Source organism: Salmo salar, chromosome 12 (genome assembly GCF_965601325.2).
Source record: "Salmo salar chromosome 12, fSalSal1, whole genome shotgun sequence".
Lineage (NCBI taxonomy): Eukaryota > Metazoa > Chordata > Actinopteri > Salmoniformes > Salmonidae > Salmo > Salmo salar.
The window spans coordinates 52309063-52325167 of NC_138302.1; the positions used below are offsets into that span (position 1 = coordinate 52309063).

At 40.4% G+C, this 16105-nt stretch overlaps 1 protein-coding gene across 1 annotated transcript; it reads left to right on the top strand.

Moving 5' to 3' along the window:
• The first annotated feature begins 1397 nt into the window (after nucleotides 1–1397).
• lyar (Ly1 antibody reactive homolog (mouse)) lies at nucleotides 1398–15115 on the top strand. Its single transcript, XM_014132060.3, has 8 exons — nucleotides 1398–1986; nucleotides 5130–5244; nucleotides 5332–5439; nucleotides 5607–5690; nucleotides 8763–9111; nucleotides 9244–9309; nucleotides 14573–14658; nucleotides 14850–15115. Exons 1-8 carry the CDS (start codon nucleotides 1865–1867, stop codon nucleotides 14985–14987), a joined length of 1068 nt encoding a protein of 355 aa, XP_013987535.3. The 5' UTR covers nucleotides 1398–1864; the 3' UTR covers nucleotides 14988–15115.
• The last annotated feature ends 990 nt before the right edge of the window (nucleotides 15116–16105 follow it).

The window sequence follows — 16105 nt, forward strand, 5'->3', positions numbered from 1 at the left end:
TCATCTATAACCCAAGTCCAGACATCACAGTGGATGAGCGTCTGGTCGCTTTTAGGGGACGCTGCCCATTCAAACAGTACATGCCAAGCAAACCGTCAAAATATGGAATAAAGACATGGGCAGCATGTGATGCCAGGACAAGTTATGCCTGGAACATGCAGGTTCACACCGGGATACCTGCTGACGGTGTTCCCGAAAGGAACCAGGGGAAGCGGGTGTTCCTGGAAATGACTGCAGGTCTCCAGGGGCACAACATAACATAACATGTGACAATTTCTTCACCTCATATGCTCTTGGTCAGGAGCTGCTCCAAAAAAATTTACATGGTGGGGTTGGTCAGATGGAACAAGACTGAGTTGCTTCCTGCCTTACTCACTAACAAGGACAGGGATCGTTTTTCCTCACCGATACACACACTCTGTCCTACTGCCCGAAGAAAAATAAGAAGAGTTTGGGAAAGCCATGGTGGCAACCCTCCTTCAAAGGCGCCAACACCTTCCTCGAACACCATCCTCGGCTGGATTGGTGAGAGATATACAAGGGCCAGAAGCAAGATCTACGGCCGCCAGAGACAGAAGAGACAAAAGGAAGAGGTGCAAAAGAGATGTCAAAACGAGCATTATGTGCCATAAATACAGTGCATATATTTGCAAGGCACATGCAACAACCACCATGTATTGTCCAACATGTGCTTGAGAACACACAAAATGTAACCACCATTGATTGACAGATTGTGAACATTTTAATGTTTTTGTTATTGTTAGTAATACTGTTATTGTTACTGTTGTTGTTTAATGTGTTCAGACATTATATTTGTAATATGGTAAAGTTTTCATGTGTAGTTTTGGGCCTATGTCCTTTCTTTACTAATAAAATCATACCGGTCAGTTTTGACCGTGAACACAACAGATGTTATTTTGTGCCCCTATTTAAACATTTGAAATGGTTTCAAAACAAATGTCCTTGTTAAACTTTGACACAAAGTAGTCTGTGATAAATAGCACAATATGTTTCATCTGAGTATTTGTTATAGTCAAAATAATCCATACATTATGCTTTTTTACTCAAAAACGAGCTGTATGAGCTCAGGTCAATGAGGCCTACAGGCCATAAATAGCAAATAGAAGTTCAAAACGTGTAATGTTCACAAGAATTTAAGTTGATAAAAAATATCTAACACAACATTAGGTGATAATATATGTATTATTATGGATTTATAATCAGCTATAATGGGTCGGTCATTTTGGACCGGGAACACAGAATTAATTAACATGAAACGAACACAACAGGAGGGTTAAGAAGGTTTTGTGAATCTGGGCCCATGGCCATTAGAAAATATTTAAGATTCATGTCGTGAACTGGAACTCCTCAAAACCATCTGCCGCCATTCCGGAAGGTAAATAATGTAACACTTCCTGTCTTGAAGGAAGTCGCGTGTTTTCAAACTTTTGCACTGACGAACCTACATGTGGATATTTTCCAACGTCTTTACATTGCTACTACAGCTAATGACCTATGTAGTAGCTTCATATAATGCAATGTTTGTTTGAAATACCGTTGTAACTTAGTAAGTAACAAGCTTGTGCCTTGCATGACTAGAGTAAGTTAGCTAGCCGGCTAACGTAAACTGGCTACCGCCCGGTAAATTGGTTCAGGAATTGTTGGCCCATGCCATGTGTCTCACTCTGTATCGATTAAAACGCAATTTGGCATAGTATATAGCAAGCAAGGCAACGTTGTCCAAACGGAATTTGTTTTGTTGAGGTTATTGACTTGTATTAGTTTGTAGTATTCATTGAACTATAAAAGAACGGTAGTATCAGCTAACGTTAGCTAGTACGTAGTCAGCTAACGTTAGTCCAACATGGTCTTCTTCACATGCAATGCGTGTGGTGAATCACTAAAGAAAGCCCAAGTCGATAAACATGTGAGCATGTGCCGTGGATGTGAAATTTTGTCATGCATTGACTGCGGAAAAGACTTTTGGTAAGTGCTTGTGAATGTTTTTTTTCTCTTGCTATGTTGGGGACATCGCAGTTTGGTTGCTTGCTTTGCATAGCCAACATTGAACCAGTATCTGTCTGTGCGTTAGAGACCTCTAACGCCCAGAAGGCTCCGATTCAATCTCTCATTCACTAGCTGTGCAAGCGTTATAACGTTCAAATACGTTCGTTGATCACTACATATGGAGTTTTGCTGAGTAACTATCCTAATTTACTCCCGTTACGGCTGGTATGTACTTTTTTTTTTTAAAAAGGTCAAAATAAAAATATATACATTGGGGCTGCCGAAGAGGCACTTTTTCCGTAGCTTGTACTTTTTTATTTAGACCTTATTTGGAAGTACATCCAAATCTATTTGCATTCATCAAATACTTCGTAAAACACATATGTAGACTAACAGTGAAATGCCTACTTACGGGCCCTTCCAGAGAAAGAAAGTATGCGAAATAATAGAAAATTAATAACATGTAATAATAAATACACAATGAGTAACGATCACTGGCAATATACACCAGATATCAAGCATTATTTATACAGCACATTTCAGACATGGAATGCAACGCAATGTGCTTCACAGTAAAAATGAAGGAGAAAAATAACTCTAATATTAACTCCACAACAAACTTAAGATGACAAAAAAAAGTGACCTATGGAAAAGCAAAGCTAAAAAGATGAGTTTTAAGATCTCTTTTAAGTATTTCCGGTTTCGTCCCCCCCTTAGGTTCTCTTGCAGGTTATTCGAGAGGCTGAGGGCATAATAACTAAAGGCTGCCCTGTCATGCGTCTTGGTCCTAGGCTTTGGGATAGTTAAAAGGCCAGTGCCCGAGGGACCTACTGGGTACATAACTTAAAAGCATATCTGACATGTATTGGGTTGCACAATAGTGGATTGATTTAAAAACCAGTAGAAGAATCTTACAATTAATTCAAACGCACAGGCAGCCAGTGAAGAGACCTTAAAACTGTTGTAATGTGTGCTCTCAGTCTGGTCTTGGTCAGGACACTTATGTCCACTCTAAGGAAATGGGAGACTGTCACGCACACGATGGTGTGTCACGGGACTAGTCTGAAGGTAACCGGTACTGGTTTAAAAAAAACAACTAATGGAAGTATGAAGGTAGTGTTGTGCTAACCAAAAAAAGGGGTTAAATATGTGTTAAAAAAATGTGTATGTATGTGTATATCTTAGAGGTCGACCGATTATGATTTTTCGATACCGATTATTGGAGGACCAAAAAAAGCCGATACTGATTAATCGACCGTTTTTTGTATAAATTTGTAATAATGACAATTACAGCAATACTGAATGAAAAATGAACACTTTTATTTTAACTTAATATAATACATAAAATCAATTTAGTCTCAAATAATGAAACATGTTCAATTTGGTTTAAATAATGCAAAAACACAGTGTTGGAGAAGAAAGTAAAAGTGCAATATGTGCCATGTAAAAAAGCAAACATTTAAGTTCCTTGCTCAGAACATGAGAACATATGAAAGCTGGTGGTTCCTTTTAACATGAGTCTTCAATGTTCCCAGTTAAGAAGTTTTAGGTTGTAGTTATTATAGGACTATTTCTCTCTATACCGTTTGTATTTCATATACCTTTGACTATTGGATGTTCTTATAGGCACTATAGTATTGGGAGTTGAAAGGCTTGAAGTCATAAACAGCGCTGTGCTTCAAGCATTGCGAAAAGCTGCTGGCAAACGGAGGAAAGTGCTGTTTGAATGAATGCTTACGAGCCTGCTGCGGCCTACCACCGCTCAATCAGACTGCTCTAGCAAATATCAAATCATAGACTTAATTATAATATATAATCACACAGAAATACGAGCCTTGGGTCATTAATATGGTCAAATCCGTAAACTATCATTTCGAAAACAAAATGTTTATTATTTTAGTGAAATACAGCACCATTCTGTATTTTATTGAATGGATGGCAACCCTAAGTCTAAATATTGCTGTTACATTGCACAACCTTCAATGTTATGTTATAATTTTGTAAAATTCTGGCAAATTAATTATGGTCTTTGTTTGGAAGAAATGGTCTTCACACAGTTCGCAACGAGCCAGGCGGCCCAAACTGCTGCATATACCCTGACTCTGCTTACACTGAACGCAAGAGAAGTGACAATTTCAGGCACCGCATTGATTATATGCAATGCAGGACAAGCTAGATAAACTAGTAATATCATCAACCATGTGTAGTTAACTAGGGATTGTGTTAAGATTGATTGTTTTTTATAAGATAAGTTTAATGCTAGCTAGCACCTTACCTTGGCTCCTTGCTGCACTCGCATAACAGGTAGTCAGCCTGCCACGTAGTCTCCTCGTGGAGTGCAATGTAATCGGCCATAATTGGTGTCCAAAAATGCCGATTACCGATTGTTATGAAACCTTGAAATCGACCCTAATTAATCGGCCATTCCGATTAATCAGTCGACCTCTATACCAGATACTGGGAGATTTAATTCAGCAGGACAATAATCTAAAACAGAAGGCCAAATCTACACTGGAGTTAAAGTTTTGACCTAAATGTGCTTGAAAATCTATGGCAAGACTTGAATGGTTTTCTATCAATGATCAACAACCAATATGACAGAAGAATTGTAAAAAGAATAATGGGCAAGTATTGTACAATCCAGGTGTGCAAAGCTCTTAGAGACTTACCCAGAAAGACTCACAGCTGTAATTGCTACCAAAGGTGATTCTAACATGTATTAACTCGGGTTCACTTTGTCATTATGGGGTATTGTGTGTTGTTGGGTGAGGATAAAAATCAATTGAATCCATTTTGAATTCAGGCTATAACACAACAAAATAAATGTGGAAAAAGTCAAGGGGTATGAATACTTTCTGTAGGCACTGTATAACTAGGACTAAACTGATTAGGTATTGGGATAGATACCAGCCGTAACAGGAGTAAATGAAGATGGCTGCTTAGCGAAACTCCATATTTTGCAATCAAAAACGTATTTTGACATAACGCTTGCAGAGCTGGTGAATGGGAGTTTGAATATGTGCTTTGTCTCAAACACATATACTGGTTCAAGCCAACATCACATGTTGAACAGGTAAACGGTTATGATGGGTACCTAGCTATTCTATTTCTTCCTCCAACAGGGGAAATGACTACAAGAACCACATCAAGTGCATCACTGAGGATCAGAAGTATGGAGGCAAGGGCTATGAGGCTAAGTCCAATAAAGGGGATGTCAAACAGCAACAATGGATTCAAGTGAGAAATAGATCATTCATCTGATTTCCCTCTTTTGTTTATCAGCACTTTGTGTGTAGATGATTAATGGATGAGATTTTTCCATAGAGGATCCAAGAAGCCATGAACAAACCAGGAATCAGTGCCAAGCTGAAAGATGTTCTAAATCAAGTCAGTTCATATGATAACGTCCCACGAAAGAAGTCGAAGTTCCAGGTTGGTTATTTCCTTCGTTGCTAAGGATACGATGGTTCGTTATTGTCAGTGGTGCGTGACTTTGTGCTGGTCCGCAGTGTCAGTTTACTGCTATTTTATGCTTGGCTTGCTGAAATGTTAAATCACTCTGTTGTGATCATGCTGTCACGTGGTGCTCACTCCATCAGAACTGGATGAAGAACAGTCTGAAGATCCACAATCCCACGCTGCATGACCAGGTGTGGGACATCTTTTCAGCAGCAACCAGCAGCGTGAGTATCTCTTAAAGGAAGGGTGTTAACATAATTAGGGTAATTTAGCAAACACTTATCTAGGGATGCACCGATATTACATTTTTGGCCGATACCAAAAACCACAATACCGATACCCAATATTAAAAAATTTTAGCAGCCTTTTAAGCATTCTAGTACAGTTAAATAGTTGAAACACACACACTGGCCAAAAGTTATTTTGTTGGCATTTACGTATGTCCCCATTACCACTAAAACATAATCAAAACTTATTTATTTCACTTACTTGCTGTGCTGTTTTGTTGTTCATTTGTTCAGTCGTTTCATTCTCAACCAGGATTTCATCATACATGTCAAGCAGTAAAGTTTCAGCTCTGTCTGTCCGTGGCTTCTTCTGTCATGGGTCCTCTTCGTCGGTGCGCACTGTCACTGTGTCCGTTTCCATCTTGTCCAACGGTCCTTAACATTTCACATAAACCCTGTTTCTTGTCTGCATCGAAGTAGCGGTCCTTGTACCTAGCATCGAGCATGGTGGCGACACAGTAAAGAGGCTCAGAGAGAATGCCACCCAATCGCTTGTTCACAGCCTCTAGTAGAATACTTTTGCAAGTTTTAACCACAGTCTGTGTCTGCAGTTTTGTTGAGCAGGCTTTTTAATGCCATGTCAGAGGGTATCACGTCTGCTGCAGATGCAGTTGATGAGCTTATTTCTCGAGTCAGTGGAGCTAGGAGTGTGTTCATGTTTCCAAGGTTCAAACATGTTCTCAAATGGCAGCAGCGGTATGAGAACCAGCACATTCTTGAGCATGCAAATACGGCTTTCCTCAGTACGAAATTCTCGTCGACCCACTGTGCTGTCAGACTCAGCATGCTCATGGGGCTGACATTGCTGGTCCAAATGTCAGTCGTGAAGCTAATAGCAGTGACGCCCATAGCAAGTAGCTCATGGATGTGCGTTTCAACAATACTGTGTAACTCCGGTAGGGCAACATCTGAAAAATAGCGCCTACTTAGATGTGTGTACCCGGGGCTCGAGGTGCTCAACCAGTCGGCGAAAGCCAACATCATCCACGACAGATAACGGTTGATTGTCAAAGGCAATGAATTCCGTTATCTTGGTGTTAATGGATTTCGCCTTTAACCTCTAGTCCCACCCGTGGTGCACTCCATCAACAGCAGGTGCATTTCAAGAGCGGCAAATTTGAATCCAAATAAATGTCAAAATTCAAATTTTTCAAACATACAACTATTTTACACCCTTTGAAAGATAAACATCTCCTTAATCTAACCACGTTTTATGATTTCAAAAAGGTTTTACGGCGAAAGCATAAATTTAGAGTATGTTAGTACAGTACATTTACAAGAGTTGTGTGTAATGTTTTGTCAATTCAAAGACAGGGTCACCAAAACCATAAAACCAGCAAAAATGATGCACTAACCTTTTACAATCTCCATCAGATGACACTCCTAGGACATTATGTTAGACAATGCATGCATTTTTAGTTCTATCAAGTTCATATTTATATCCAAAAACAGCGTTTTACTATGGCATTGCTGTTGAGGAAATTGTTTCCCTCCAATAACCGGCAGTCAAGTCAACACCACAAATTAAATAATTAAAATTAGAAAACATTGGTAAAATATTATATTGTCATTTAAAGAATTATAGATTTACATCTCTTGAACGCAATCAACTTGCCAGATTTAAAAATAACCTTACTGGGAAATCACACTTTGCAATAATCTGAGCACTGCGCCCAGAAAAATACGCGTTGCGATACAGACTAGACGTCATGTTGGGGAGATCTAAAATCGAAAATACTATGTAAATAATCCATTACCTTTGATTCTCTTCATCAGATGTCACTTCCAGGTATCACAGGTCCATAACGAATGTAGTTTTGTAAAAAAAAGCTCATCATTTATGTCCAAAAATCTCCGTCTTGTTAGCACATGATCTAAGCCAGCCGGACTTCTCGTCATGAACGAGGGGAAAAAATATATTTACGTTCGTTCAAACATGTCAAACGTTGTATAGCATAAATCATTAGGGCCTTTTTTAACCAGAACATGAATAATATTCAAGGTGGACGAATGCATACTCTTTTATAACGTATTGGAACGAGGGTACCCAACATGAACTCGCGCGCCAGGTGTCTAATGGGCCATCATCGTTCCATGGCTCTTGTTCGGTCAGATCTCCCTCCAGAAGACTCAAAACACTTTGTAAAGGCTGGTGACATCTAGTGGAAGCAATAGGCAGTGCCAAAATATTCCTCAGCCCCTGTGTTTTTCAATGGGATAGGTTTAAAGGTAATACAACACATCAGGTATCCACTTCCTGTCAGAAAATGTCTCAGGGTTTTGCCTGCCAAATGAGTTCTGTTATACTCACAGACACCATTCAAACAGTTTTAGAAACTTTAGAGTGTTTTCTATCCATATATAATAAGTATATGCATATTCTAGTTACTGGGTAGGATTAGTAACCAGATTAAATCGGGTTAAAAAAAAATATCCAGCCGTGCAAATACTGCCCCCTAGCCCTAACAGGTTAAATCTACTTCAATCAGTGTAGATAAAGGGGAGGAGACGAGTTAAAGAAGGATTTTTAAGCCTCGAGACAGACTGTATGTGCGCCATTCAGAGGGTGAATGAGCAAGACAAAAGATTTAAGTGCCTTTGAACGGAGTATGGTAGTAGGTGCCAGGCACATCGGTTTATGTGTTAAGAACTGCAACGCTGGTGGGTACTTTCACACTCAACAGTTTCCTGTGTGTATCAAGAATGGTCCACCACCCAAAGGACATCCAGCAAACTTGACACAACTTTGGGGAGCATTGCCGTCAACATGGGCCAGCATCCCTGTGGAACGCTTTCGACACCTTGTACAGTCCATGCCCTGACAAATTGAGGCTGTTCTGCGTGCAAAAAGGGGGTGTAACTCAATATTAGGAAGGTGTTCCTACTGTTTTTTTACACTCAGTGTATATGATATATAAAAGAGAATCAATGTGTATTTTTACAAATCAGGTGACTTTAACTAAAGCAATTGAGTCAAACAATGTTACATGAATAAACTTTTGATTTTAGCTGGCTACCGAAGCCCCGAATCAGACAGAGGAACCCAGGCAGTCTGTTGCTGAAAGCAAAACCGAGACTAATGGGAGCCATCAGAATGGCACATCGGAGGAGCCACCACCAGAGAAGAAATTGAACAAGCGTGAGCGCAAAGAGGCAAGACAAAAGAAGAGCGGGAAGAAAGAAAAGAAAGCCCCGGAGAACGGTAGCACCGAGGAGGAGGAGGAAGCCAGCGCAGGCAAACGAAAGGACAAGAAAAGGAAGAGGCGTTCTGAGGAAGATGGGGAGCAAAAAGGCCACGATGCTGGAGGAGAGGTGACCACCAAGAAACGGAAGACCAGTAAAAAGGACAGTTCTGAAGGTATATAGCACATTTTCAGGGAGTTCTTTTCTCAAGTGAGTGTGACACTCTGCGTTGCTGCTCTTCTTCACACTTGCTGTTGGAAAATGCACTTTAGTCTTTGATTCAGTGTCTTTTTATTCTACCTTCCAGATGACCAAAACACAGAGGCGGCTGAGGAGGAGGCAGAGGGTGCTGCAGGAGAAGCAGGTTCCAAAGGTACCAGTTCTTCTGGGAATGTGGTCATTGTCCTGCACGGTTTTCATAGTGAGAAAAGACTTGGGCTCCATCCCAATTCACCACACTTTTTCTCCCCGAAGTGTGCACTTGCACACCACACATGCCCCTTTCGTAGATTGAAAAGCATTGGCTGGAGAGAGTTTTCAACTTTGTTAAATCCATGCCGAGAAGGGTGCACACTTCGAGAGGAGTGGAGAATTGGGATGCACATTGGACTTAGTTCATTACCTCTGTTTTTTTACATTTTCTGAATGAAGCCACCAGGAGACAGTGTTGACACATCCCTCTGCTGCAGAGTAGGCCTACATGAATGTGCTTTCAAGAATAGTTGGAAACAGTGATTATTGTATATCCAACAAAAGCACCTTCAATTTTAAATTGTCATGCATGTAGTCAGACTCCAGCCCCCCAAGTCATAGACTGTTTTCTCTACTACCGGAGCCCGGAGCGCCAAGTCTGTGACCAAAAGGCACCTGAACAGCTTCCAATCAGTAAGACTGCTAAACAGTTCATCAAATGGCTACAATTTACATTGACCCCCCCCCCCATTATTTATTTATCTTAATTGTTTTACATTGACTCCATTGCACTGGCTCTATGCACACTCTATGCACACTAAGGGCACTTACTAGACTACGCACACACTCATTGACACTCCAACACATAAATACACACACGCTACATACGCTTACACACATATTAACGCCACACTCACACATACACTTTCACACTTCACATACTCTGCTGCTCCTCTGTTTATTATATATCCTAGTCACTTTTACCCCTGCCCACATGTACAGTGCATTCGGAAAGTATTCAGACCCCTTCCCTTTTTCCAAAATGTTTTACGTTATAGCCTTATTCTAAAATGTATTAAATACATTTTTTCCCTCATCAATCTACACACAATACCCAATGGCAAAGCGACAACAGGTGTAGAAATTTTTGCAAATGCGTAAAAAATCTATAAAAATGGATACCTTATTTACATAAATATTCAGACCCTTCGCTATGAGACAAGAAATTGAGCTCCGGGGCATCCTGTTTCCATTGATCATCCTTGAAATGTTTCTACAACTTGATTAGAGTCCACCTGTGGTAAACACAGTTAATTGGACATTAGAGGTCAACCGATTAATTGGAATGGCCGATTTAATTAGGGCCGATTTTCAAGTTTTCATAACAATCGGTAATCGGTATTTTTGGCCACCGATTTGCTGATGTTATTTATTTTTTTACACCTTTATTTAACTAGGCAAGTCAGATTAAGAACACATTCTTATTTTCAATGATGGCCTAGGAACGGGGGTTAACTGCCTTGTTCAGGGGGGATTCGGGGATTAGTTTTTGCAACCTTCTGGTTACTAGTCTAACGCTCTAACCACCTGCCTTACATTGAACTCCACGAGGAGCCTGCATGGCAGGCTGACTACCTGTTACGCGAGGGCAGCAAGAAGCCAAGGTAAGTTGCTAGCTAGCATTAAACTTATCTTATAAAAAAACTATCAATCTTAAGTTCAGAGGAACTCTGGAGCTCTGTCAGAGTGACCATCGAGTTCTTGGTCACTTCCCTGACCAAGGCCCTTCTCCACCGATTGCTAAGTTTGCCTGGGCCGGCAAGCTCTAGGAAGAATCTTGGTGGTTCCAAACATCTTCCATTTAAGAATGGAGGCCTTTGTTCTTGGGGACCTTCAATGCTGCAAATATTTTTGGTACCCTTAGATCTGTGCCTCAACACAATCCTGTCTCGGAGCTCTACGGACAATACCTTCGACCTCATGGCTTGGGTTTTGCTCTGACATGCACTGTCAGAGCAGAGTAAATAGACAGATGTGTGCCTTTCCAAATCATGTTCAATCAATTGAATTTACCACAGGTGGACTCCAAGTTGTAGAAACATCTCATGATCAATGGAATCAGGATGTACATGGGTCTAAAGCAAATGGTCTGAATACTTATATAAGTAAAGGTATTTCTGTTTTATATTTGATACATTATCAAACATTTCTAAACCTCTTTTTGCCTCGTCGTTATGGGGTATTGTGTGTAGATTGACAAGGAAAATGTTTAACAAAGTGTGGGATAAGTCAAGGGCTAGGTTTAGGATATTTACTAGCCCATACCAGTGAAAACATAGCTATGTTATGGCAGTACACAAACAAGATCTAGCTCACTTATTTTGCCAGCTAGAGAGAGGGAGCCACATTCATTTAGGAAATGTAGGAAGTGAAGGCTTGTACCATCTATGACTGCATCAGCAGTTGGCTACCACCAGCTGGTAGACATGTTTACATTTGGTTAGCTTCATCAGTGTTCTATATATGGAAGGTGTGAGCTGAATGTGGTAGCTCTATAGATGGCTTACATTAGCATAGAGGTAGGAAGATAGCTCTTTCACTTACCCGGTTCACTTCCATGCCAGTGATGATGCTTGCGGCCTCTGCTGGTGCTGCTAGCATCCACTTTGTGAAGCAAATTTTTTCAGAAGCCCTCCTTCCATTGTTGATACCCATGGAAGTTCTCAGGGATTAGATGTGCCCCGCAGATTGACGAGTAGACGCCCAATTTCACCCGCCTCACTTACAAAAATATATCCCACTTTTTTTATTTTTTTTAAGTTATTCATTCATCGTGTGATGCTGACCGCAGGGCGTTGTGGGATGGTTTCCCGAAGTAAAGCTGATTTGGAGAACACCTCAAACTTAAGTTATAGAACAACATTACAGTATTAGAACAATTTGATTTAAGAGTTTGTCTTTTGGGAATGTTTCCTTGGGGTGCTCGAAGTTACTATTGTATGTGTTTCTTGCATTGAGAAATAGGTGCTACAATGCCTTTAACCAAATATTGCTATTAGAATTTGACTTGCGATTTAAATCAAAACACTTTGGTGATCTTTTGGAATCATGGAAATAGAACGATTATTCTAATTATGTTGCCTAGTTAGATTGTAATAATGGACACTTTGAATTTAAAAAAAGAAAGAAAAACCCAGGTAGGCGTTCGTTGAATACTGATAGGTTTCCACTAGATGGCACAGCCACAATCAAAATTGTCTGTCTTAAAAATTATGTTAAACAAATGTGCTTTTGGTCTTAATTTAAGTTTAGGCATAAAGTTAGCAGTGCGGTTAGGTTTAAAATCAAATTTTAAGAAATTGTGGTGTTGCGATGTGTTAGATACGTGACTTATTATAAGTTAGAAATCTGTTTCCTACTATAGGCAATTGGCTGCCTAGTGATTGCAACATTAAACTCGCCGATGTGAATAGTTGCCAATGATGTTTCGTTTCCAGGTCTTACTGAATTAGCAAGTTCAGCTAAAATGCACCAGCTGTGCATGATACACATCCTTATTCTAGTCTATTCACCCATTTGAAATCTGTATCTGCCATACTATACATGACACGGATGGCATGTGTTGATCTTGCCTAGAATGGCATAACTGGGCACACTCATAAAACTGTTTTATAAAAATGTTGACTGTCATGGTTTGTCCTTGTACAGTGCCTTCAGAAGCAATTTGTAAGTCGCTCTGGATAAGAGCGTCTGCTAAATGACTTAAATGTAAATGTAAGTTAAAATAAGTGTTCATTCAGTGTTGTTTTAATTGTCATTATTACAAATACATTTGTAAAAAGCGACCGATTAATCGGTATTGGCTTTTTTTTGGGTCCTCCAATAATAGGTATCGGCGTTGAAAAATCATAATCGGTCGACCTCAATTGGACCTGATTTGGAAAGGCACACACATGTCTAGATAAGGTCCCACAGTTGACAGTGCATGTCAGAGCAAAAACCAAGCCATGAGGTTGAAGGAATTGTCTGTAGAGCTTAGAGACAGGATTGTGTCGAGGCACAGATCTTGGGAAGGGTACCAAAAAATGTCGGCAGCATTGAAGGTCCCAAAGAACACAGTGGCCTCCATCTTTGGAACCACCGAGCTGGCCGCCCGGCCAAATTCAGCAATCAGGGGAGAAGGGCCTTGGTCAGGGAGGTGACCAAGAACCCCATGGTCACTTTGACAGAGCTCCAGAGTTCCTCTGTGGAGATGGGAGAACCTCCCAGAAAGACAAACATCTCTGCAGCACTCCACCAATCGGGCCTTTGTGGTGGAGTGGCCAAACGGAAGCCAATCCTCAGTAAAAGGCACATGACAGCCCGCTTGGAGTTTGCCAAAAGGCACCTGAAGTACTGAGGCCATGAGAAACAAGATTTTCTGGTCAGATGATACCAAGATTGAACTCTTTGGCTTGAATGCCAAGCGTCACATCTGGAGGAAACCTGGCACCATACCTACGAGGATACATGGTGGTGGCAGCATCATGCTGTGGGGATGTTTTCAGCGGCAGCGACTGGGAGACTAGTAAGGATTGAGGAAAAGATGAACGTAGCAAAGTACAGAGATCCTTGATGAAAACCTGCTCCAGAGTGCTCAGGACCTCAGACTGGGGTGAAGGTTCACCTTCCAACAGGACAACGAACCTAAGCACACAGCCAAGACAATGGAGGAGTGGCTTCGGGACAAGTCTCTGAATGTCCTTGAGTGGCCCAGCCAGAGCCCAGACTTGAAGTCGATCAAACATCTCTGGAGAGACCTGAAAATAGCTGTGCTGCGACGCTCTAATCGGACAGAGCTTGATAGGATGTGCAGAGAAGAATGGGAGAAACTCCCCAAATACACGTGTGCCAAGCTTGTAGCGTCATACCCAAGAAGACGTGTGGCTGTAATCGCTGCCAAAAGTGCTTTAACAAAGTACTGAGTAAAGGGTCTGAATACTTACGTAATGTGAGATTTCGTTTTTCTGGGTGCAAAAACTTCTAAAAACCTGTTTTTACTTTGTCATTATGGGGTATTGTGTGTAGATTGATGAGTTGTGCCATTAGGGGAAAAAGTACAATTTAATAAATTGTAGAATAAGACTATAACGTAACAAAATGTGGAAAAAGAGAAGGGGTCTGAAAACTTTCCTAATGCACTGTAAATACTGTACCTCAACTACCTCGTACCCATACACATTGACTCTGTACTGGTACACTTTGTATATAGCATCTTTATTGTTTTTGTGCTACTATTTCCTTTTTTTTTATTTAGCAAATATTTGCCTTTTTAACGCTGCACTGTTGGGAATGGGCTCGTAAGACAGCATGTCACTGTGAAGTCTACACCTGTTGTAGTTGGCACATGTGTCCAATACAATTTGATTAGTCATGATCAACTAATGCTCTTGTTTGACTTCCAGGCAAATTCAATTGGAAAGGAACGATAAAGGCAGTCTTAAAGCAATCTCCTGAAGAAGGACTTGCAGTGAAAAAACTCAGGAAGAAGGTATGTTCATCTGAATCAGACATCTATGAATATTGTGCATCACACAAGATAGCTAGAGGTCAGCTTTTCTACTGGAACAGCATGTTTTACCATTTTACATTATGCCCGTAGGGCTAGAATAGTGATATGACATGGTCATGATTGTAATTGTCGCTGTTTTCACTAATGCCACAATTCATTTGTCCTTCCAGGTTTTGTCAGCTTACTACTCATTCAGCGGAGAGGGAAATTTCAAATCAGAAGAGGAGCTGCTCGCACTCTTCAACAAGAAGATTAAAGGCAACCCCAAATTTAGAGAATTAAAAGACAAAGTTAGACTTGTAAAGTAGATGTAAACCTCATCACACTCTTGTGAATTCCAGCATGGCTGTTTTAACAACTCACTGTCATCTTCCATGGTATGCGTGTAATTTTTTTAAAGACGTCATCTGAAATATTAAATCATCTTTAACTCCAAGTCATGACCCTTTACTGACTTTTAATTGGACACCAATGTTGTCTGGTTTCTTTAAGACTAGAAAGAATGCAGGCTTTAGTGTAAAGAGCCACTGAACATGCCAATTTGCATGTGTTTTTCTGTTGCTCATTAGAAAAACGAGATTTCAGTCTTGGTGTGTTTCCTGAAAGATTCCACGTTTGGTTAATGATGTTTGTCCCCCATGAGACACTAGCCTATTTCATGTCCTCAAAATCCCCAGAAAGATTCTATAACTCAAGAACATCGTAATAAATGTTGACGCTTTTGTCGAGGATGTTTTAGTTGAGCAATTTTACATTTAACTAAGGTGTTTGGTGCAGTATTTCTGAAGTTAGAAAATGTGCGACATGTCTTATGTAAAGAAAGTCAGCTGCTGGGCAGGTCTGCCTCACTATTTATGCTATTGGACAAAGCGCAATCACCGCAGCTGGTCGTCCCATGTTAGTGGGAAAATGGACATTGTCAAATCAGCACCCAACCTTCATTTACCCATTGTGACGTACGGATGTTCCAAACTCTTTTGGACATGACTGACTGACCATTTAATATATGATTATTTACACTGTAGTCAATTTTGACACTAGAATAACAGTTTCTGACTCATATCCATGCCAAATATGCTGTTTTCCAGGGGATTTGTTGCTTTTTAAAGGCAGTCGCTCTGTTTGCAACATGTGCCAAATTTCTTAATTTGAATAGAGACACTTGTTTAATGATTGGTGTGAACGGACCTAATGAGTGTTCTGTAAAAGCAAGACTGACAAATGGAGGTGGTTTAGAAGCACTCGTGTGATAAGGGCTTACCAAGAAAAACTTCCAAAAGGACTTATTCGAGACAAAGAAGTTGGAGCACTTAACAAAAAAGGCAGAGATTAAGTAGTTGAAGTATTACTTTTGGAAGTTTTTCTTGGTAAGCCCATTCGATGGATGTTTGTCATTGTTGTCGAACACCCCTCCTATTTTCCTGTT